At 42.4% G+C, this 21,952-nt stretch overlaps 2 protein-coding genes across 4 annotated transcripts in view; one reads left to right on the forward strand and one right to left on the reverse strand.

Moving 5' to 3' along the window:
- The first annotated feature begins 46 nt into the window (after window positions 1-46).
- LOC130168345 (ribonucleoside-diphosphate reductase large subunit) lies at window positions 47-6,194 on the forward strand. Its single transcript, XM_056375118.1, has 4 exons — window positions 47-204; window positions 1,623-3,604; window positions 4,010-4,198; window positions 4,296-6,194. The coding sequence occupies exons 1-4, from the start codon at window positions 186-188 to the stop codon at window positions 4,485-4,487; spliced, it is 2,382 nt and encodes a 793-aa protein (XP_056231093.1). The 5' UTR covers window positions 47-185; the 3' UTR covers window positions 4,488-6,194.
- sipa1l3 (signal-induced proliferation-associated 1 like 3) overlaps window positions 5,703-21,952 on the reverse strand; it is a 75,740-nt gene continuing 59,490 nt past the window's right edge. For 2 of the 3 annotated variants that reach the window (XM_056375116.1, XM_056375115.1), the window contains exons 13-24: window positions 18,228-18,479; window positions 17,019-17,201; window positions 16,396-16,520; window positions 15,555-15,670; window positions 15,011-15,459; window positions 13,188-13,409; window positions 12,500-12,662; window positions 12,215-12,389; window positions 11,844-12,020; window positions 11,083-11,209; window positions 10,569-10,650; window positions 5,703-9,810 (exon numbers count right to left, since the gene is read on the reverse strand). In XM_056375116.1, the coding sequence (XP_056231091.1) occupies window positions 9,616-9,810; window positions 10,569-10,650; window positions 11,083-11,209; window positions 11,844-12,020; window positions 12,215-12,389; window positions 12,500-12,662; window positions 13,188-13,409; window positions 15,011-15,459; window positions 15,555-15,670; window positions 16,396-16,520; window positions 17,019-17,201; window positions 18,228-18,479 (2,266 nt within the window). In that variant the 3' untranslated portion in view covers window positions 5,703-9,615. The remainder of the gene's footprint in view (window positions 9,811-10,568; window positions 10,651-11,082; window positions 11,210-11,843; window positions 12,021-12,214; window positions 12,390-12,499; window positions 12,663-13,187; window positions 13,410-15,010; window positions 15,460-15,554; window positions 15,671-16,395; window positions 16,521-17,018; window positions 17,202-18,227; window positions 18,480-21,952) is intronic. The other variant, XM_056375117.1, reaches the window with a different exon arrangement.

Consider the following 21,952-nt stretch of genomic DNA (forward strand, 5'->3'; position numbering starts at 1 on the left):
TCATTAGTGACGTCTTCCGTACAAATACGACGTTAGCGGGATTTTCTGGAGTCATTCGCGCGTTCTTTTGTGAGGGAGGAAGGAGACCGTGTTCAGCCGCACATCGTGACAGCGAGGAGACCCTGAACGTGTAGCCGGAGAGCTGCTAATTTCTTGGGAGACGAGTAACACCACACCGTGCCAGTATGCATGTGATCAAGCGAGGTGAGGAGTTTATTTTGTTGTTTTGGAGCAGAGCAACTCGGGCCTCAGCTAGCTTCATGGCTAACTGTCAGTAATGCGGATCTACCGGTCTTTAGGATCAGGTGTTGTATCATACTACCGAAACTCACAGGCGCTGCTTGAGTCGGAGAAACAGCGTCAGTGACCTGCTCATCCACGTGGACGTTGACACGAACCACAATGTAATTTTGTGAGTCCGTCAACTTCAGCTTTGTATTGAGATTATTGTTTATGGACTCAGCCATAATGAGCCTTTGTCATAGTTGGCGCCAAAAAGCCAAGTTATACAGTACTACCTGAATGTCACAGTGGCCCTCAGCGTGGTTATGATCGAGGAGATGCTGATTAGTTTGCTCAGCTTCTGCAGGTTGGTCATGAAGAGGAAACACAAAGGTCTGTCCAGTGTTTTAAGGCTTTGAAAAACGATTTGAAACTTATTACAAAACGCTGAGAAAAGTTACACGCCATAAAACAAAACTCTAAGATTATGTGAACAAATGGCCGTGTATATTGCACAGCCCCCCCCCCCTTATTTTCAGCTGTACTTATAATTTTAACTATTTTTAGTTTTGATTGTACTGATTTTGTTAAATCTAATTCCTGTACCTACTTTTTTGTATTCATTTAAGTTTCTGTTGCTTGGATTCCTTCCTGTATGTTTTATACAGATACGCCTGTATGTTGATTGTTTTCTCGATTAATCAATTATTCGTTTTGTCAATAAGATGACACATAATAGTGAAAAATACCCACAGACCAAGGTCACATCTTCGAATGTCTTGTTTTATCTGAATAACTGTCCAAAATGCTATAGATGTGAAATGTATTATGCTGTGTGAAGCCCTTTGTTTTAAACCAGTTCTTTCACAAAAACTTCCGCACAATTGTCAGCAATTTTCTTTTTAAAAAACAAACAAAAAAAAAAGTCCAAAAGAGGAATTCCTCACAATAATCGACTGACCTTTCTCTGGAAGGGTGAAGCAAGACTCGGGATATAAAAAACATTTCTAAAACAACAGGAACAAGAACAGGAAAAGATAAAAGATATAAAAAAAAAAAAAATGAAAAGGAAGGAAGATATTTTTACTTCAATATGATGACAAACATACAAATGATACATAAAAATAGTGAGTAAAAACAAACAAACAAAAGTTTGATTTATTAATATTTAGAAAGTGTTGGCTCTAAAGGAAAAGTGATGAAACATCCTGTTTGACTAAGATCAGTCCAGACTGGGATCTCACTGGATTTGTCATGAATTATTTTATTATTTTTTATTATTATTGTTATTATTTATTCAACAAGCTATTACTCTTATCTTTATTGATTTCTGAGTTGCAGTTTGCTGACTGACAACTTTGGACACTGGTGATTTAGTGTGTATTTCTTTTGTTTTTCAGATGGACGCCAAGAGCGCGTCATGTTCGATAAAATCACCTCTCGTATCCAGAAGCTTTGCTATGGACTGAACTCTGACTTTGTGGACCCGGCCCAGATCACCATGAAGGTGATTCAGGGTTTGTACAGCGGAGTCACCACCGTGGAGCTCGACACGCTGGCAGCTGAGATCGCTGCCACTCTCACAACCAAACACCCCGACTACGCCATCCTCGCTGCACGAATCGCCGTTTCCAACCTGCACAAAGAGACGAAGAAAGTGTTCAGTGAGGTGATGGAGGACCTGTTCAACTACATCAACCCTCTGAATAAAAAACACTCCCCCATGATCTCCAAGGAGACCCTCGACATTGTTCTTGAGAACAAAGACCGCCTCAACTCGGCCATCATTTACGACAGAGATTTCTCCTACAACTTCTTTGGCTTCAAGACTCTGGAGCGGTCGTACCTGTTGAAGATCACCGGCAAAGTGGCCGAGCGTCCGCAGCACATGCTCATGAGAGTGTCTGTCGGCATCCACAAAACAGATATCGATGCAGCCATTGAGACCTACAACCTTCTGTCAGAGAAGTGGTTCACCCACGCTTCTCCTACACTCTTCAACGCAGGAACCAACAGGCCACAGCTGTCTAGCTGCTTCCTGCTTGCCATGAAGGATGACAGCATTGAAGGTATTTATGACACGCTGAAGCATTGTGCCCTCATCTCCAAATCGGCTGGAGGAATCGGTGTGGCGGTCAGCTGCATCAGATCAACGGGGAGCTACATCGCTGGCACAAACGGCAACTCTAATGGTCTGGTCCCCATGCTGAGAGTTTACAACAACACGGCGCGTTATGTCGACCAGGGCGGCAACAAGAGACCGGGAGCCTTCGCCATGTACCTGGAGCCATGGCACTTTGACGTGTTTGACTTCCTGGAGCTGAAGAAGAACACGGGTAAGGATGAGCAAAGGGCCAGAGATCTTTTCTATGCCCTGTGGATCCCTGACTTGTTCATGAAGAGAGTGGAGAGCAACCAAGACTGGTCTCTGATGTGTCCGAACGAGTGCCCCGGGTTGGACGAGTGCTGGGGGGAGGAGTTTGAGCAGCTCTACACCAAATATGAGAAGGAGGGGAGGGTCAAGCGAGTGGTGAAGGCTCAGCAGGTGTGGTATGCCATTATTGAATCCCAGACAGAAACCGGTACACCGTACATGCTGTACAAAGACGCCTGCAACAGGAAGAGCAACCAGCAGAATCTGGGCACCATCAAATGCAGCAACCTCTGCACAGAAATTGTTGAATACACCAGCCATGATGAGGTGGCGGTGTGTAATCTGGCCTCCATCGCTCTCAACATGTACGTCACCCCTGAGCGGACCTTTGACTTTAAAAAACTGTCACATGTGACCAAAGTAATCGTCAAGAACCTGAACAAGATCATAGACATTAACTACTATCCAGTGGTTGAAGCCGAGAGGTCCAACAAGCGCCACCGGCCAATAGGAATCGGTGTTCAGGGTTTGGCTGATGCCTTCATCCTGATGCGTCACCCCTTTGAAAGCCCCGAGGCTCAGCTGCTGAACATCCACATCTTTGAGACCATCTACTACGCCGCCCTGGAGGCGAGCTGCGAGCTGGCCGCCGAGCTCGGCCCCTACGAGACGTATGAAGGCTCTCCTGTCAGCAAGGGCACCCTCCAGTACGACATGTGGGAGAAGACGCCCACTGACCTGTGCGACTGGAAGCTGCTGAAGGAGAAGATCGCCAAGCACGGCGTGAGGAACAGCCTGCTGCTGGCCCCGATGCCCACCGCCTCCACCGCCCAGATCCTGGGCAACAACGAGTCTATTGAGGCCTACACGAGCAACATCTACACCCGCAGGGTCCTCTCCGGAGAGTTTCAGATCGTCAATCCTCATCTGCTCAAGGACCTGACGGAGAGAGGACTGTGGAACGAGGAGATGAAGAACCAGCTGATAGCTCACAATGGATCCATTCAGGTAACCCTCTTCAGAAATCTGCTCACGTGAGCTTCAGAGTAACTAGCAAACACATCAGTTTGATTTCCTCATGATTAGAGCAAAATGTCTGCTGGTTCTCAAAAGCAGTTGTACTGTGCAGGGCTGCAACTAATGATTGCTTTTATTATTGATTAATCTGCAGATTATTTTCTCAATTAATCATTTTGCACCATGTTCAAAACCCCAAATGTTCAGTTCACTCTCAAGAACCACTAGCTGTAATAAAGGAGAAAATCCTCGTGTTAGAAGCTGGAACCATTTAATGTTTGGCATTTCTCTCAAAACTGAAAACGGTGTCTCGTTATCGACTTAGTAGCTGCTCTGGTGTGGTGACTGTTCTGTCTTAAACATTTAATGATCAGATTGTTTTTATTATCTCAACAGGACATTGGTGAGATTCCAGATGATCTGAAGCAGCTGTATAAAACGGTGTGGGAAATCTCCCAGAAGACCATACTGAAGATGGCCGCCGACCGTGGCGCCTACATCGACCAGAGCCAGTCCCTGAACATCCACATCGCAGAGCCAAACTACGGCAAACTGACCAGCATGCACTTCTACGGCTGGAAACAAGTGAGTGACGCCTGCAGGACGAATCGGAACAGAAAAACAAACCACTGTGAATGCAACAACGGTGTGTATTTATATTCTCTTCTCCTCCTCACCGCAGGGTCTGAAGACAGGAATGTACTACCTGAGGACAAAGCCCGCCGCCAACCCCATCCAGTTCACCCTCAACAAGGAGAAGCTGAAGGAGCCGCAGCCGGACAAGACCTCAGAGCAGGAGATCAAAGACCGTAACACAGCAGCCATGGTTTGCTCTCTGGAGAACAGAGACGAGTGCCTCATGTGCGGATCTTAAACGGTTATTCCCTCCACTAATTTCACTCTTACCCCGACTCTAACCTGCTAAAGCTTGAGGTTCTGTTAAATGCACCTGTTCTGACTTGATACTGAAGCTTTGGGTGATGCGCCTGATCTTATACAAGTGCTTCCATAACAATTCAGGCTCCAGCATTCTTCTTAAGTCATTTTTGAAAGCACTGCCGGGAGCTTGTCACAATATATGGAATAAATTTTTATTAAATGTTACATCAACTCACAGCTGTCAATAGAAGTCACAAAGTACTCGCAACACAACATGTTTTTTTATGATGGAAATAAAGATGCTTTGTAATAGAAAATAAAATGTTTTATATGCAAGTTGTTGTCATTGTTTGTGGGACGCCGGGGACGTGATGCAGGGCTACAACTAGGGCCGAACGATATGCAAAAAAAAAAAAAAAAAATCATTCATATATTAATCATACGAGTCACGATTTCAGTTGGAAGTGTTGTTTTTGCATTTCACAGAAAAAAATTATACAAATTATTATTTGTACCAAACAAGCATGTTCATGTCTGTAGAACAGGATCTGTAGGCCGGACGTCTCGAACACCACTGATTCATTTATGGTGCGACACATTTGACCTTTAATCAAAATATTGCGGCTCCTCCGATTTCAATATCCTACTTGGCCATTTTGGCAATTTCGATTTTTCAGCCCTAGCTACAACTAATCAAGATCTTTACCATCAATAAAATGATTAATTGTTTGAGCTGTTTCACATCAACTCAAGGTGTAAAATGTCCAACACTTGAAATATTCAGTTTGCTGTAATGCAAGACCAAGAGAAGCAGCAGATGTTGCAGATGTTCGGGGTTTCTTGTTTGGAAAAATGACTCAAATATTGTCCATTAAATCTATTTTTTATACAAAATGTTGATTCAAATAGTTGCCAATTATGTCAGTTAGCTTTTTTTAAAGTAAAATCTGCTCTAGATTGATCAGTTCAGACATTATCAATTAAAAGTGCAAATGATTCTGGTTCCAGCCTCTCAAATGTGAGGATTTGGGGTTTTGAACTTTTGGTCAAAGAAATCAAACAATTTGAAGATGTGACATTGGGCTCTAGGTGTTACGTGTATTTACTTCATATGTAAAAATAATGAATAACATTAATTACAGTCAGTTTACTATCGCTTTTGTAACCTGGGAAAAAGTCTCTTTATTTAAAGAATGAAAATCAGCAAATGTTCTGATAGTTATTTTTTTAATATATTTTTTATAAAATAATGAAAACATAATTTACACTTTAAAATGTACAAGTTATTATTACAACCCAAAGAAAACTGTTCAACGAAACATTTCTGTCTGCGTGTCATGTACCTCTGCCACATGCAGAACGCACCGATGAGCAGAGCGGAAAAGACGACGCCAGAAAATAGAAAAAAAAAACAAAGGAATCATACAAATCAATTTTGTACACAGATCAGAAATAAAACAGCATACACAAATAAAAACACAGTACCCTCTCATCTTCACTATTGTCTGCAACAGTGGCCAATGTTAAAAAATAAATTATCAAAATATTTAACATCTAAAAACAAACCTAGTTATACAATATTACCATAACTTTAATAATGATTTATTGATTTGTTCAACAGGGATCGTTGTGTATGCTATAAATAGCTTAAAATTATACATAACATGGACAAAATTTATATATATATATATATATATATATATATATATAATATATATATATATATAAAAAAAAGAAACCTTGCCCCTTTTACATAAGCAAACTAAAGATTAAGACTTGCAGATACTAAAATCACAGCTACACCTCCCAAGCTTCATGAGTGAAGGATTTCCTACTGGAGGAATAACAGGAGTGTGTCACTTGGAGCCTGATCCAACCTCCTTAAAAATGTCCAAACCTGAAACCAGAATAAACACGGGAGCCTTTTGATGGAGCACCTGAACCTCATTAAAGCACGAATCTGTTTATGAAAGACTGATAAAAGTATTTCTGAACCCACAGCAAAAAAAAAAAGAAAGTCCAAGGAGCTTTAGATACAAACGTTACTGGTATCAAAGTTACTGGGATGACAACAGCCCAACTCGAAGCTGTAAAACTGGCTGCCGAAGAACAAGGAGGCGGTGACACTGAAGCAGATGCAGTTATTTGTTTTGGTTTTTTTTTGGGCTGAAGAGAAACAGGAGAAAATGGCAGTTTTCTGTCTACCTCAGTCAACACTTGTTCCCTATTGTGTCAGTGAAAGAAAAGTATTTTTGAGAGTAGGCGTGGGCGATATGGACAAAAATCCTTTATCAAGACATATTCAATTTTAACTTTAAAACTTGAATGAAAATCGAAAGAGAAACAGTTTATATTTGTCTGTTTTGGGATAAGCCAGTAAATGAATTGCTAACTTATTGGCATAAATCACCCAGAAATATTAAAGGGATAACTACAACAGTATAAACAAGATGTCAACGTATCTGATTGCAGACAGATTTAAATTGTCTCACAGTACAATGCACCAATCGCCCACCCCTACTCGATGGTAGTGTCATTAACAGCATCTTGAAAAACCTGAGCGAGTCGGAAAATTCAAACGAACAGATCCAGTCAGACCAGAGAGGAAACCTCCTGACGAGTGAGAAGTAGCTGTTCAACAGGGCAGAGCAGGAGATGAGAATTTAGTACAATTTCACCAGCAATTAATAAAGAGAATCACATTAGAGATTAAAGATAAGATTCATCCTCTGCAGGGATGTCGTGTCCATTCAGTACCAGCATCCAAAAAACACAGAGACACACATTTCTGTATGAAAAATAGATATAGTAGACAATATCATTAAGCAAGCTAGCAGTATAAATAGTGTCTTTTGTGTTCATTTGGGTTTATCACAGAACACAGGGACAAATCTTCTCATACACACAGACAGTCTGGTTCTGATATGAAGGAGCTTCAGTGTTGTCCAGTGAGTTTCATGTACAGTAAAATGTTTTCTATAAGCACACGTTACTGGTGACATAGCTTCATTTTGATTAGTACACAAAGGAGACGCAGTTACAGGAATAGTTTGACATTTTGGGAAATAAACTACACATTTGCTTTCTTGCTGAGAGTTTAATAAGAAGATTGACATTACTCTCGTGTTGGGTGATCACCATGTTTGGTTATTGTACTTTGGCCCACTTATCAACACAATTTGTTCATTATAACCAAGTTAAATCTGAACACACAGACATGATACACATATTTTTAGATTTGGTGTGATTTGTTTTTCCGAGGATACCATCATCTCCAGTGTCCAAGGAGAATAAACGTCCATAAACCTTCTTATGGAAATAATAGCAAAAAGATGCTTGTTAAAACTTCAGAACGAGAATCATCATGTTTTTAAGTTTTCTATAATATCAAAGTCATTCAGTGATAGTGGTCGATTCTTCACTGGTACAAAGCATGAACAGGAATCACTAATAGCAGATTTGGTGTACTTTGTTTTCAGATTTGTAGCCCACATCATAACTCACTGAATCCATGACATTTGTTTCTTTTAAAAGTTTACATCTCGACTTTTGATGCATAAATCATTGATTCAGACTGATATTTAAGCTCGTAAGAAACAAGATGGACAAAAATATTCCCTCACAAAAATAAAAAGTAAAAATGGTGCAACTTTTCAGGGCAGGTTCTGAAGTCACCATGCTTTTGGTAATGTGATGTGATCAAGTCTCATAAAAAAATAATAGGTTTGCAGCGGCTATCAGAAATTTCTAACCCAGTCACAGAGTTTGGTCTAACACTGGGACCAGTTGCCAGGCAACCAGGCAAGTCTCCAGAAAGTTACTGCTACTGGCCAAGAACAAAAAATAAAAAGGAAAAAAAGAAACTTTGCCATGTAAAATGGCAAATTGTTGTTTATATAAATTAGTTTTTAGACTGTTTCCAGTCTAATCTGAGGTGAGACTTTATCACATATGATGGAGAAACGTTAGATTCTAACGTCTCCAAAAGTGGAAATGGTTAGAGTGATGAGGTATCAATCTTTTCATCCAGCAAAGTGAGCAGGTTTAGATTCTTCCCAAAATGTCCAACTATCGCTTTAAATAATACAAAAGAAAAGTAAGTTGAAAGTACTGTACTGTGATAACGACTCAAGGCTAAAATAATTATCCAGTACACTGAGATCTGAGATGACGCGGCACTACTGGAGACAGTGAGAATTAAATTCAAAACAACGCACTACATTAGAGATATGATACTGGTATCACTGAGTTTCTGACATCGACCGGTTCCACTCAGCACGCTGATGGCTTGTTTCACATCTATGGGCCACGGTTCATCCATGTAAACGGAGGAAGGAAAAATAATGTGGCCCACAAGTTTCATATTACAGTAAACTAATTTGTTCATCACTCAGTTGTCCATCACATTCAACCGCTTTCTCACACGCTCACATTAACACACACACACACACACACACACACCAAAGGGTAATAAAACACATCTAGCCTTGAGCACAAACACAGTTGTGCAGTAATGCTTCAGAGTATTCGCTGTACCATCAGTTACACACACACATACCTCTTTAGTACAACTGTTATGCAATATCAGTACAATATAGATAATATTGATACATGAGAATTGTACCACACAGGCATCTATCTACAGTACCATGTCTGTAGAGATTCCATTACTTCTAGTGCATTCTGGGAGATGCAGTCTGTAATGAGTCTTTTTTTTTTTTCTTTTTTTTTTGGCTGATTCGCTGCAGGAACAGTATTAGGCCTCTCCAGGTGATGTAGTGTTCTCAAAAACAGTCAGGTTCTCCTATCCTAGTCGCTCCTCCGGCATAGTAGCATAAGTATTTGTACATATAAGACTTTTTGACTTCAGTTTATAAAAATAAACAGGCTCAGAGAATAGAGAGGGAGGGGCTCTGCTTTGTCTGTGCACAGGCTCGGTAAGACTTGCGGGAGTGTTGCATTTAAAAATCGTATCCTTCTTACTCTCTGGTTTAAGGCAGTCCAGTGGAAGCTGTATGAGGTAACATCAGTGTGACCTCTGCCTCCTGAAAGAATATTTCTCTCACACTCGCCCTCCCTCTGGCCTGAATCTCACACTCTTCTTCTTCTTCTGCCGCCGTTCATCACTCCCTCTTCGAGTCACTTTCGTGTGTTAAGGAGTGAGCCTCGTGGTCACTTCCTGGCTTGTTGAGGGTGGTAAAAAACACGCTGAACTTACGCAGCTGCTCACTGGCTGTCTGACTTTCTACCTGCAGGCGCTGGTTGTTCTCTCTCAGGTTGGCCATCTCCGCCAGCAGAACGACTTTATCCTGCTTCTCCTGATGGTAGACGGAAAAAATGAGGAGGGAAGAAAAGACATGATCACTGTTCAGGTCAGTGTGGAGGGACGAAGACTGGAACTTTAATTCATCACTGTTATTAGAGGAATAGTTTGACATTCAAACTTCAATTTGCTTTCATGTCGAGAGTTGGAACAGAGCAAGCTAGCTGTTTCCCCCTGCTCCCAGTCTTTATGCTAAGCTAAGCTAACTGACTGCTGTCTGACACCTCTTATTAAAATGACAATATGTAGTTTTATGCAGAAGTTTGGGGACCTTCAGGCAAGTTACATATTTTGTTGATTTTTGAAGTGAAAGGAAGTAAATACAACCCCTGCAACAAACAGACACTGCAACTTTTAAACAGTAATTACTTGTACTAAGCGAGTACCCAGAAACCCTCCCTTTTAATACTAATGATATTGAAAAAGCTTTTTGTTTCTAACTAAGAATGTTGTATTTACTTTTCACAAATCAACAACCTAATTAATTCGCCTGAACTATTCTTCTAAACAAAACCAAAGGATTTCTTAAGTGGCTTGAACAAACACATCAGTAAATAGATTATTTATCATGATTTATTTATGTGACAGTTAAATTATTAAAATAAAAGAAAAAAATTTGTGCATATAACATTGATGTCATGTCCTGGGTTTAAAACCGGGCCCAATATTTTCTATTTATATCTACTTATAATTGCTTAACCAAGAAATAAAGTAAATAAAATTAAATTAAAATAATATAAAAAATTTTCTCACTCTCTCCAGATCATTATTCAGCTGTTTCAACATGACTTCCAGGTGGTAGAGCCGACCCGACAGATCGTTGGGCACCTCGTCACTGTAGACACACACAGCACACATGCAGGTGATGAAGGAAGAAGACAGGTGTGTATGTGCATTCACTGTTGTGTATGACTGTTTGAACTTCATAATAAAAAGCTCTTCATTATCAAGAATATCTTCTTATTCTCGCTGCTCACTGGCAGAATAAACACACTCTCTGGCAACAAACAAGCCGGTACCACGACTCAAACAACTGTTTACTCAAGTGAGAATACACAGAGGAGTTAACGACCTGAGGATTCAGTTCAAATCCTGACAGCTCAGTGAGTTACCACAAGGTGGCAGTGGTGACAAAGCACAAACAAATGCCTGGAGACGTAACAAAGCCATGAATATTTAAAGGAGTTGAATTTCTAGAGTTCTGTAGCGGCGATACTTTACAACAAATGTCGTTTGTTTCATCTGTTCGTCAGTGAAATCGACCTACCCGCTGAAGGTCGGTGTGGTCCGTGGTGTCTGAGGAGTGTGAAACTGAACTGGACTTATGACTGGTCTCATGTCTTGACTTCCAACCTGCGGCTCAGTCAGTGAGAAGAGGGAAACCGCTCTTTGTGCTGCAAAGAGAGACATGATTGTATTTTCAAAAAGCTGCATAAATGAGTCTTTTTGCTCAGGTGTCCCTCGGGATATGTGACACAATTACACCTAAACACAGGTGGACCTGGCAGCAGGTAAGGCCATGGATCAAGTGTTGGCTTCAGTTTAATGTGTTTGTTCGTGCTGTGATAGTCATCAGAGGGACACGAGGGACATCAGAGAGACCCGGGAAAGAAACAGTGGCTGGGAAGCAGAGCGGGTGATCGGGTACGAGCTGTAGTCCAACGCACAGATCCCTCTTCTTTCCCAGGAGTGTCGTGTGACAGAGGCCAGCCGAGACACGGTGACACCAGTTAACCATCAACATCCAGACAATAAACCACACACCCACCTTACAAATTCATCATTACAACAAAGCTGTTGTGCAATTTACATTTGTTTAGCATTAAATTGATCAACAAAACCAAAGATAAGTCTGATGCGATGGTACAATGTAAAGCAGATGTGCATGTGTGTGTGAATGTAAAGACTTTCAGCCAATTCTAAGTACATCCGAAACCTGCACTGCGACAGAAAAATCCACAGATAACCCCACATACATCACATTAAGAACCCCACACTGATGGCAGACAGAAGACTGATCATACAAACCTAATCTTGAAGGGTCTCTATCCTCACCTTCATAGGCCTTAGCAGCGTTGACCAGGCTGGACCACTCCAGTCCACAGGCTGTGTCAGGAAGAGGCATCAGCCCAGGATCCAGCCTCCTCAAGGGAGGAACTTTGTCTCTAACTTCTGTGAGAGACAGCTCTGACGCAGACAGAGGCACTGGGGGACACGTGAGGAAAAGAGCTGCAGTGAGTAAACAAACCTCTGCATGAAAGAAGGGCATCTACATCCCACAAGGCTGAAGAAAGTTATAAATGCAACAAATACAGTGTGCATTACAATTACAACAGGATTGCTTTCAAGCTACCGCTGAGCTCCGTAGGTCTCCAGAGAATGAAACGGTTTAAACATACCCTTCTTGCTCTGCATGTGGTTGGAGGAGACGGCGTGTCTGCGCGTGGGCAGCGTGCAGGTGAACAGTACGTCGGTGGGAGTCGTCTGGTTCTCAGAGTTGGCGAAGCTGGCGTCCCTGCGCCCGCTGCACAGCGACTCATCTGAAAAGGTGCGCTGCAGAGTTCGCCTGGGAGACTACAAGGGGAAAAGTGAGAGAGATCAGAGCTGTGGGCGCAAGTTCAAGAAAGTACGACTGTTAATTGAAGCCTGATATGATGGTCCACTAGAGTTAGTGTCTCCCTCACTGGATCTCTTTGCGGCATCTCTCCCGGGTTGTCCATGATGATCAGTTTCTTCAGGTCGTCCTCGATCGTGCTCTTATACGTCCGACGTGGGGAGCGCAGGTCCCTCAGTGATGCTCGGAGCCGAGGTTGTCCAAACACGTTCTTTGAATTTATATCCACATGCCTGGACACACAAAACATGAGCATCAAGAACACACAGGTTAGAATGTATTTTCTTAGTCATGTGTTTGCATGTCTGCCCACATGACAAAAACCATTTACGCCTCCAGCCCATTTACAGCTCAGTACATTAGCAGCTGATTTTAGGCCTGACTCTTCCGAAAGAGAAACACTCACGAATTTTCTATTAAAGATCCATGTTTACAATTACTAACTAATCTATAACTGAAATAAAGCTCACTCCATTTCAAAGATTTATCATAATGATTTTCACCACTGGTCACACTCTCAGCCTTTTCTTCCCACTGAACATACACTGTCATTTTCTAGCAGCAGATAACAGACAGCTTTAAATCTTTGTGCTCTCCATTAACCCAATTCATTTAAAGACTTTTCGTACTCCAAGACCATAATGAAAGCTGCAGGGGCAGGTACTTGAAACCAACCCCCACTTAGTTAATGAAGATGTCCAGGCAGAGGAGCACTAAATCAAAGCTGATGGTTTTAAGCTCTCAGTCTCTTGTCTTACTTCTTGCTGTTGCTGTTGTCAGAGCTGGATGTTGTGTTTGATGGCGATGAGCTGTCTTCAGTCTGCCAGGCGGTTTGTCTGCTTTTCCCATATAAGGCCTTGGGGGCGGAGCTGGACAGAGGGATGGAGCTTAAGTGAGCTGAAGTGGGTGTTGTTGTAGCGGCTCGGACATGCCGCGCTTTCTCCGCTGTCGGAGTCTTGTAACCCTGCGGTGTGTAGGCCCTGAGAGGTCGTATGGGACACACAGATATACACGAGATTAATGCATCAGAATCGTCATCAGTATAGTCAAACAGCCACTGGAAGCTCACTGTGTTCACTTTCCCTGACAGAAGGTCAACGGCCACTTGGTGTGACACAGGGTGTAGGGTTTGTTTCAGAAGTAAAGCAGACAGATGAAGTTATTAAAAATAAACTAGACAATTGATGGTCAGCAGGTATTCTTTTCAGACTGCATACAGCCCAGATAACATTCAGGTGGGGCAGCTTGTATGAAGCCTGAGAGGTAAATCCCAGGGCAATAAAGACTCAACAAAAACCTCCCTACCTCTTGTGTGTGATGCACCATGATGCAAGGTAAAATAATTTAATCGAAAAGAACAAGATATTCAGAGGTGATTTTTCTATTATCAAATACATCCTACATCTAATTTTATCAATTAATTGCAGGATCGATGAAATATTTCAGGTCACAGAAAAAGACCTGACTGCTAGCGATGAGTTATAGCCTGTGACACATTAGGAAAGAAGAAATAGTAATGATGCAGTGAGTGACAGTTGTGGAAGATCCTCTGGCAAATAAGGACGTGATAAACATGTAAAATAAAGAACACAGAGAAAGCGCTCGCTGTCGCACTCAAAATGTTGACTTTTTTCAAAATAAAGGCTGCACTATGTGTGGTGCAGATTTATTCATTCTGGCAGAATTAATACATTTTCCTCTCCTCCTCTTCATTGATTAGGTGATAAAAACAAGAGTATGCAATTAAAGTCCAGGTGGTGGTGTCCATTTAGCAACACTATATACATAGCAGATACTATATTACTGTATTGACAACAAAGGTAAACAGCACAAGAGTAATGAACTACTCCTATTATCGCTTATCAACTAATTTAGCTACGCTGCCTAACCATGCTGCACACTACAAAAGCAGGACCTGAAATGTCTTTTATCCGCTCAACTGATTCTTCTCCACTGCAAAACGAGCTAATTAGCAGTTGTATTAAAACATCCAAATTATTCAACTGACCTATTTATCTCTCAGAAGGTATTATTCAGCACCCAATCCTCTAACTACAACAAAACATCCACCTTACAACACTATTTGCCAAATGTCTGGTCCAACACATCCCAGGCACAGACTGCAGCTTCAGAGTCGATGGCTCAGGGTTTAAACACAGATTGTTTTAATCCAACACAGAGTGGTCCGAGCCTGTGTATGTCTGTGTGTTTAATGGCTGTATGTATTTACGATGTGGGGGTGGCAGCGACACGTCCACAAGCAGATGAGATCACATGATGACCTGTAGGTTTCATAAGGATTAGGCTTCTATAATCCTTCATGTACCTTTTAAAGATCAATTCTTATGTGTCACAGTGCTGTGATCTGTGATCTGGTGGTTGGTAGATAACTGCTGCTTGGTGGATCATTCACTAAAGGCCTCCCAAAGCTTGTTATTGCAAAGTACACACCTTCTCCATTAAGCTAAGTTTCTCTCTGGGATAAATCTGCCCCGTCTTTTATTAAGGTTAATGTTAGATAATATTAGCTTCATAAAACACGCCATAAAAGATGCATCTCATCAGTGACTTGGTCTCTTACCTGGGTTTGAAAGCATCCATTTTATCAGCACTGGAGCCAGGAGGCGGGAATGTCCTTGTCCGGTACCCTTTGTTCTGATTGGCCGCGGCTGGTATGATGGGCGAGGACTCTCGTCTCCTTGCTTCTCCCCCGCCACTGCTCCTTCCCACGGACAGCTCCTGGATGCCGCTGTAGGTCGCAGAGCTGTGCATGGGCTTGTGGGACTGGTTGTTGGACATGTTGCCGTGGCGAGTGTTGTTGTAGTGGGTCGAGGCGTCGATGCCGCTGTCGTTGGACCCCCCCTTGTTGAGAAGGTCGGGGTCAGGGTCAGCCGGGTCACCGAGGCAACCCCCGCCTCCACCTCGCTCTCCTCCGGCTCCTCCGTCGAACCAGCGCTCGTCGCTGTGGCTGCTGGAGGCGTTACTGGACAGCGTGTTACTGCTGGAGTGGCTGGAGTACTGAGTCTCACCCTGCAGAGGACACGAGGACAACAGTCAGACTGAGAGTAAACGAGGCAGAGAAGGTGATATATGAACAAATGAGACAAGGTGATGACGACTCTGACCTTCGAGTGTCTGTTTGGAGAGTCTTTCCCTGGGACATCCTGTCTGGTTACTCTCCTCTGCCCCCCTCCACCACCCGGTGCCCGAGACGATGACGCTGGGACATGCCAGAGGGGTTCTAGACAGAAAACACACACAGACACTCACAGGATTAAAGCAAATTACACTGAACCTCCATGGTTGGCAAAGAGGATTAAATACTTATAGCACATTTAAACACTGACCTCCCCCTACCCACCAACGCACTAAAATCACACTCAGTTATCTCTGCTCTTCGGTGCAATACACACACTATTTGGCCACATAGCATCAACGTTTAAGGTAGAAACATTAGCATTTATTTGGGGTCTTGTTTTTGTCCATCTTATGGATCCAAATCTAATAATGTACCAAATGACAATGTGACAATGGGAAAGGAGTGAAGTGAACTGATGAGCCTACAGAGAATTATCACTTTATCATTGAGCTCTGCTTGGCTTTACAGAGGTTTTATAGTAAGTTTCAGCTCATTGATTCCAACAAAAAACCCACTGTACGCTACATGCTAAGCAGTAAACAGCAGACACAGTTAGCGACTAGCTGGTGAACATAGGAGAAACAGAAGTTGGTAGAGACCGAAATGAGAGTGAATCAAAACAGTTAAGTTGCTGTAAAACCAAAACAATGAGCTGAAAGATGCTGAAACATTGAAGAGCTGAGAGAAGAGAGTCAGGAGACAATTCCTGATCATAATATGAAAAAGTATTGATTTTAGCTGCTTTAAAGTAATGCTGCAAGTACACAACTTGTTGCAAATGAAATGTAAGAACATGGGGCCTGTAGTTTGATTTGAAGGTGATGAACCTGTTTTGCAGCGCTCCATGGTGCTGTCCTGGCTGGTGAAGCCCGAGGAAGACTCTCCACTGGAGGTGATGTCCACAGTGAGGTGGGGCTCATAGGGCAGCAGGGGGCGCTGTCCTGTTCCATATCTACATAGATCACAGGGCGGAGGGAAGAGGGTGTGTTATTAATGAACACATTCATGCCAATGTCTGTAGTAAATTTCTTTATCAATACCACATTACACGTTCACGTAACCAACCACACTGGAACACAAAGAGATTTACGGTAAAGGACACACACTAAAAAAAAATCCCCTTAAGCCCGAAAAATATACAGTTTGATTTTCAGTTTCTGTTTTGCATCCTGATGGCGGTTGAATAAAACTCGTTCCTCAGGTTGGGCGAGATGGTATCAGCCTCCACACTGTGAGGAAGAGCCACCCACACAACAGATCCTTCCTCTAGGAGACAGTGTGTTCATACACGTCTGACTGCAGACCTGAACACGCCACATTAACACAACCTGTCTCCTAAACCGATATAATCCGCCTCAAGCGCACAAAACAGTTGTTATGAGTCACATCGGACATGTTTAATCAAGATTAAAGAGGTGACAGAGGAGAACAAAAGACCACACACACACACCTGTCGGGGGAATGTTTGTAGCGTACAAAAGGGCCTGGTGTGATTCCAGGCGGTCCCATCGTGGAGAGGCCCACCAGGCCGGAGGAGGGCGAGGAGAAGCTGGCTGAGGGGTTTCTGTAGGGCAGCACTCTGTCGCCTCCTGCAGGAGACAGAGTGTAGTGGTTCTCCGGGTAGCTCACAGGCCTGGAGGACACACAGAGGATGGAGGTTAACCAAGAGAAACACAAACAGATTTCAGGGAGGTCAGGGGTTTGAGAAAGGCTGCAACTGTAACACAAGAAACCATTTATCTAAATTTAGCGAGAAACCATCCTGCAAAGAAGCGATCCAGCTAGAACCTGTCAGGAACTGACTGCGGTTATTAACTCCAGTGTGTGATACCAGCTCCAAGTAATGTGTGGTTAGCAACTGAGAACAAAACACACTATCAGTGCAACCAGAGTTTAAACACACGGATTCCTTCAGAAGACTATCCTAAACCTGCTCATACAGTTATAACCTACTTACACTGACACATTTTAATGTTTAGTTTGGACAGAGGAGCCTTGACCAAATCATTTTATTTTCCAAGTAAAAGTCTCTCGAAAGGATAACTGGTCAAAAGGTTAGCATAAACACACTGTATCAACAATACATTAAAACCACATAGACGGACAACTGCTACAAGCTACAAAAGAATATCCAGAATAATGTTTTAAGAAGCGATGAAACACAGAACCTGCAGAAGTGGTGGTTTGGAGCAGTTTAAGTTTTTCATGTCAGTCAATGAAATATTCCAATTTAGGAACTGCACCTTCCTTGAGTTGACTTACAACAACCTCTACAGCCGTGTCTATGTCAACAAGACATTTTCTCTTTTTTGTGGCCATTTGTCTGATGATGTCCCTGTTCTTAATCACAGCTACAAAGCTCTGATTGGTCGACTGTTTCGTCAACTTGTGGCAACAGCTATCAATGAGCATGACATGAGATCGATTAGACATTGGAGATACGGGGGTTGATTAGCACATCTGTGACCAGGCAACAGCACAAGTTTGTGAATACAGTATATGAAGATGGCTCACGTACTGTAGATTACACCATGTGTAATTTTGAATGACACAAACATCATCATGGTACAGCAGTATCATGTAGTTTTGCTTATGTAGTCTGTAGTATTTGAGGCAGTTTGCAAAGAGTACATGCAGAGAAACTGAGTGCGGGTCCCACCTCTTGGAGTTGAGGTGCTGGGGCTCTCTGTAGGGAACAGGCATTAGGGCCTTGTGTGAGCGGGGCAGTGGCGGAGGTGGGGGCCCCATGGGAGCCCAGCGCTGCGGGTTGGGGGTGCTGTGAAGCCCTGGAGGAATAGGTGGGCTGTCCCATCGCCACGTCGGACGAGGGGAGGGTCTGTAGCCTGCCGCCAAAGGCTCAGGTTCTGGCTTCTGCTCCATGGTTTTCATCTCATACTCCTCTGTGCAGCCCCTGGAGAGACAGAGGGTGAAAGACATCCAGCACAAAAAATGAATCCAAAGCTTGACTGTGAAATGTCGTCACTCCCCTCCCAAACCCCTATTCTGTCTCCCCAGCTCAGCCTCCTTCCATAGTGTTTGATCCTCAGCTGTGGGTCAATAAAAAGCCATGATTGAGAAGCAGCAGTCTCCTCTCTGAAGACCTAAACTGCAGCTGAACCAGAACTGCGGCCTCCGTACTGAGTTCAGCAAGTAAAAACTGCTCAATAAATTTCCTCAGAAAGACTGCACATTATGGTCCTCTCATAACACACTTTGTGGATGCTCAAACACACAGCAGACATGTAACCGAGCTCACTAATGAGCTCCCCTGACACTGATGGAGGGAGAGAGAAAGGAAAGGAAACTGATTATTGGCACATCAGGACTCCATCCTCCCTACTGTGAGACTGAGGTCAAGTATGTGTGTGTGTGTGTGTGTGTGTGTGTGTGTGTGTGTGTGTGTGTGTGTGAGAGAGAGTGTGTGTGTGTGTGCGCGCGCGCACACTAAGTAATAGCCCTCTAATCTCATCAAAGAGATCCTCACTCAAGGTCTTAGTATATATAGTAGATTCGTATATATGTGCATAAGGTCTTGGTTACAATTAAAATTCTTGCTCAGCTCAGAGTTTTTTTCTCCTAAAATCCACAAACAGTTTCAAATAGTCAATCTGAAAAAAAAAATGGACAAATATCCTTTTAGCTCCCTATCAGAATAAATATCATCAAAAACATCATGAGAGGAAAACAGCCCTCAAATGACGATAAGCTGGCATTTATTCTCATCAATTATGAAATCTCTGAGAGAGCTCCCAGCTGGAAGGGCGGTCATCTTTATTTATCAGCTCAGGACACAAACACAACACTCAACTAAAGATGTTCTTGTTCTTACAGTATCCTCATGCCCAATATCTTCTACACATCATCATTATTTCATTCACAAAGTCTATTACAGGAGGGCAGGAGGCATCAAATATGCATAGATGATGTATTTAAGATGAGAAAAATGCCGAGAGGAAGAGGGGGAACGAGATGAGAGAGGAGGACGACAGTGGTGGTGGAAAAATGGTGTCGAAGTGAAGAGCTGAAGTGAGATGAAAGTGAAATTCACAGTGAGGTGAAACAAAGCAGGAGGGGGATAAAAAAAAGAACTTAAAGAGAACAAACACAGCAAAGATTGAAATAACTGAGGCGAGGCTCTGTTCAACAAAAATGTCAGAAAACAGTGTTTTTTCTCAAACCCAAAGAGCAAATATTCGTATTTTTGGTGTTTTGGCTTCAAAATGACTTAAACAATGAAAGTAAAGATAAATTGGTGTAAATAATTTTAATGTAATTTTTCAATGCTGAGCAGCGTAAATGAAATTCCATTCACAAATATCTTAAATCTCAAAATCAGGCTAAATAACACAAACTATCTGCATGGCCCTAATACTAGTAGACTGAAGTGAGGAAATGTGTTTTTGTAAATCGAGTGTACTGTCCCTTTAATGTTTAACCTAGATTCATCCAAGAGCCTGGTCACACACTTCCTCAATCTACAACAAGAATGTAAATACCAAAATTGTAGAGAGACGTAGAGCTGCCACATTTACTCAATCAACCAATTGTTCGGTCAACAGAAAATGAATCTGCAACTATTTTGATAATTGTCTTATTTTCATGTAAAACTGACAAACATTTGCTGGTTTAAGCTTCTTAAATGTGAATGTTTGATGCTTTTTTTTGGCATACATGATAGTAAACTGAACGCCTTTGGGTTTTTTGATATGAAACAAAATGATTAATTTAATTATTTATTATTATAACATTTTAATTTTTTGATTTATCTTTTATATTATCATTGTCAGTGATTCCATAGATTATTTTTTCGAGTTGAAGTTGTCATCTTCAAATATATTGAACAAAAGTCCAAAATGCCCTAAAAGAAAAGCAGCATTTCTTAATGGGAGGCTAACGTCAGCAAGTATTTAGCATTTTCTTCTGAATTTTTGCTTGAAGACTGAAACGATTAATCGAGAATCAATAGTTGCCGATTATCATTCTGTCGATTGATTAATCCACTAATCATTTCAGCTCTAGTTGCAGCCCTGGAGGGACGTAAACAGAACAAGGATACACACTTAAACACGCCCACACATCAACACAGATGTCTTTAGACTGAGAACACTATGAATGCTAGCAGAAATCAAACGACTGGATTTTAACAAAAGTATGATAACGATACACAATCACACTCTATTCAGGAACACTAATTAATGCAGGTGAACACAACACGTGGTCAGGACATTTTGATCAACCCAAGAATATTACCAACTCTGTCGATATCCATACAGTTATAAATGGTAGTAGATGCTCTGATCACACACACACACACACACACACACACACACACAGGTGCACGCACACACACCCACACACGAGTACAAACCTTAGAGCGAGCAGAGCCTACATCTGTTGACATGCAGTGTTTCTTCCATCACAATGGCTCATGTGACACAACTAGAGCTCCCCAACACACACGCACACACAGTCTCACATGGCCAAACACACCACTGACATCATAACTCTTCTCCACGGTATCCGTCCGTCTTGAATGTGCCGAGCGGGAACGGCAAGGAAAAACACTTCCAACTCCCGTCTCTCTCTTTCTCTTTCTTTCTCTCTTCCACCCACTTCTCTCACTCTCGGTGGTGTTGAGACACGTCGTCCTCACCGAGCTCTCAACTCAATACACTCAACCCTGCCTTTGTGTCTCTCTCTCTCCCTCTCTCTCTCTCTCCGTCTCTCTCCCTCCCTCTTTTCCATCCTTTTCATTCGCACAGGGCATGCATTTCTAATTAATCACCTCCACTCATTTATTTATTTATTTTTGTGGTCTCTTTTTTTTTTTTTTTCTTCTGCAGATTCCAGGCCTTAATCTCATGCAATCTGCTTGCCTGGCACACAACGGCAAACGAGTCAGAGAGAGGGAGAGGGGAAGAGTGAAATGCAAGACTCTAATTATCAGCTGCTCCAATGCCACAGTGTTTGTGTGTGTGTGTATGTGTGTGTGTGTGTGTGTGTGTGTGTGTGTGTGTGTGCGTGCGTGTGTCAGAGGGATTTAACTTGGTGTAATTAAACTGCCTCCAACATTAAAGAAATCTAACCACTATGCGATCACACAGCCAGTCACAATTACTGTATTTAGGAGCCCTGGTTCTCAGTCAGAAACACACACACATTGTGGTTATTTCTTCACCTCTGTAACACCACATCAGAATCTCATAAGGCCTCGTTATTCTGTCTCAGTCAAGGCCTTATGTGTAGATGAAAGGTGGTAAAAGGGTGACGGCAGAGGAGAGAAATAGATTGCGGGAGGGGAGGAAACAAGATGAGATGACTAGATACGAAGCAGAGAAAGAAACAAAGAATGGCAGATTTTGTTAATTCATGTTAAACAAATGC

The sequence above is a fragment of the Seriola aureovittata genome, chromosome 4, assembly GCF_021018895.1.
Source record: "Seriola aureovittata isolate HTS-2021-v1 ecotype China chromosome 4, ASM2101889v1, whole genome shotgun sequence".
NCBI lineage: Eukaryota > Metazoa > Chordata > Actinopteri > Carangiformes > Carangidae > Seriola > Seriola aureovittata.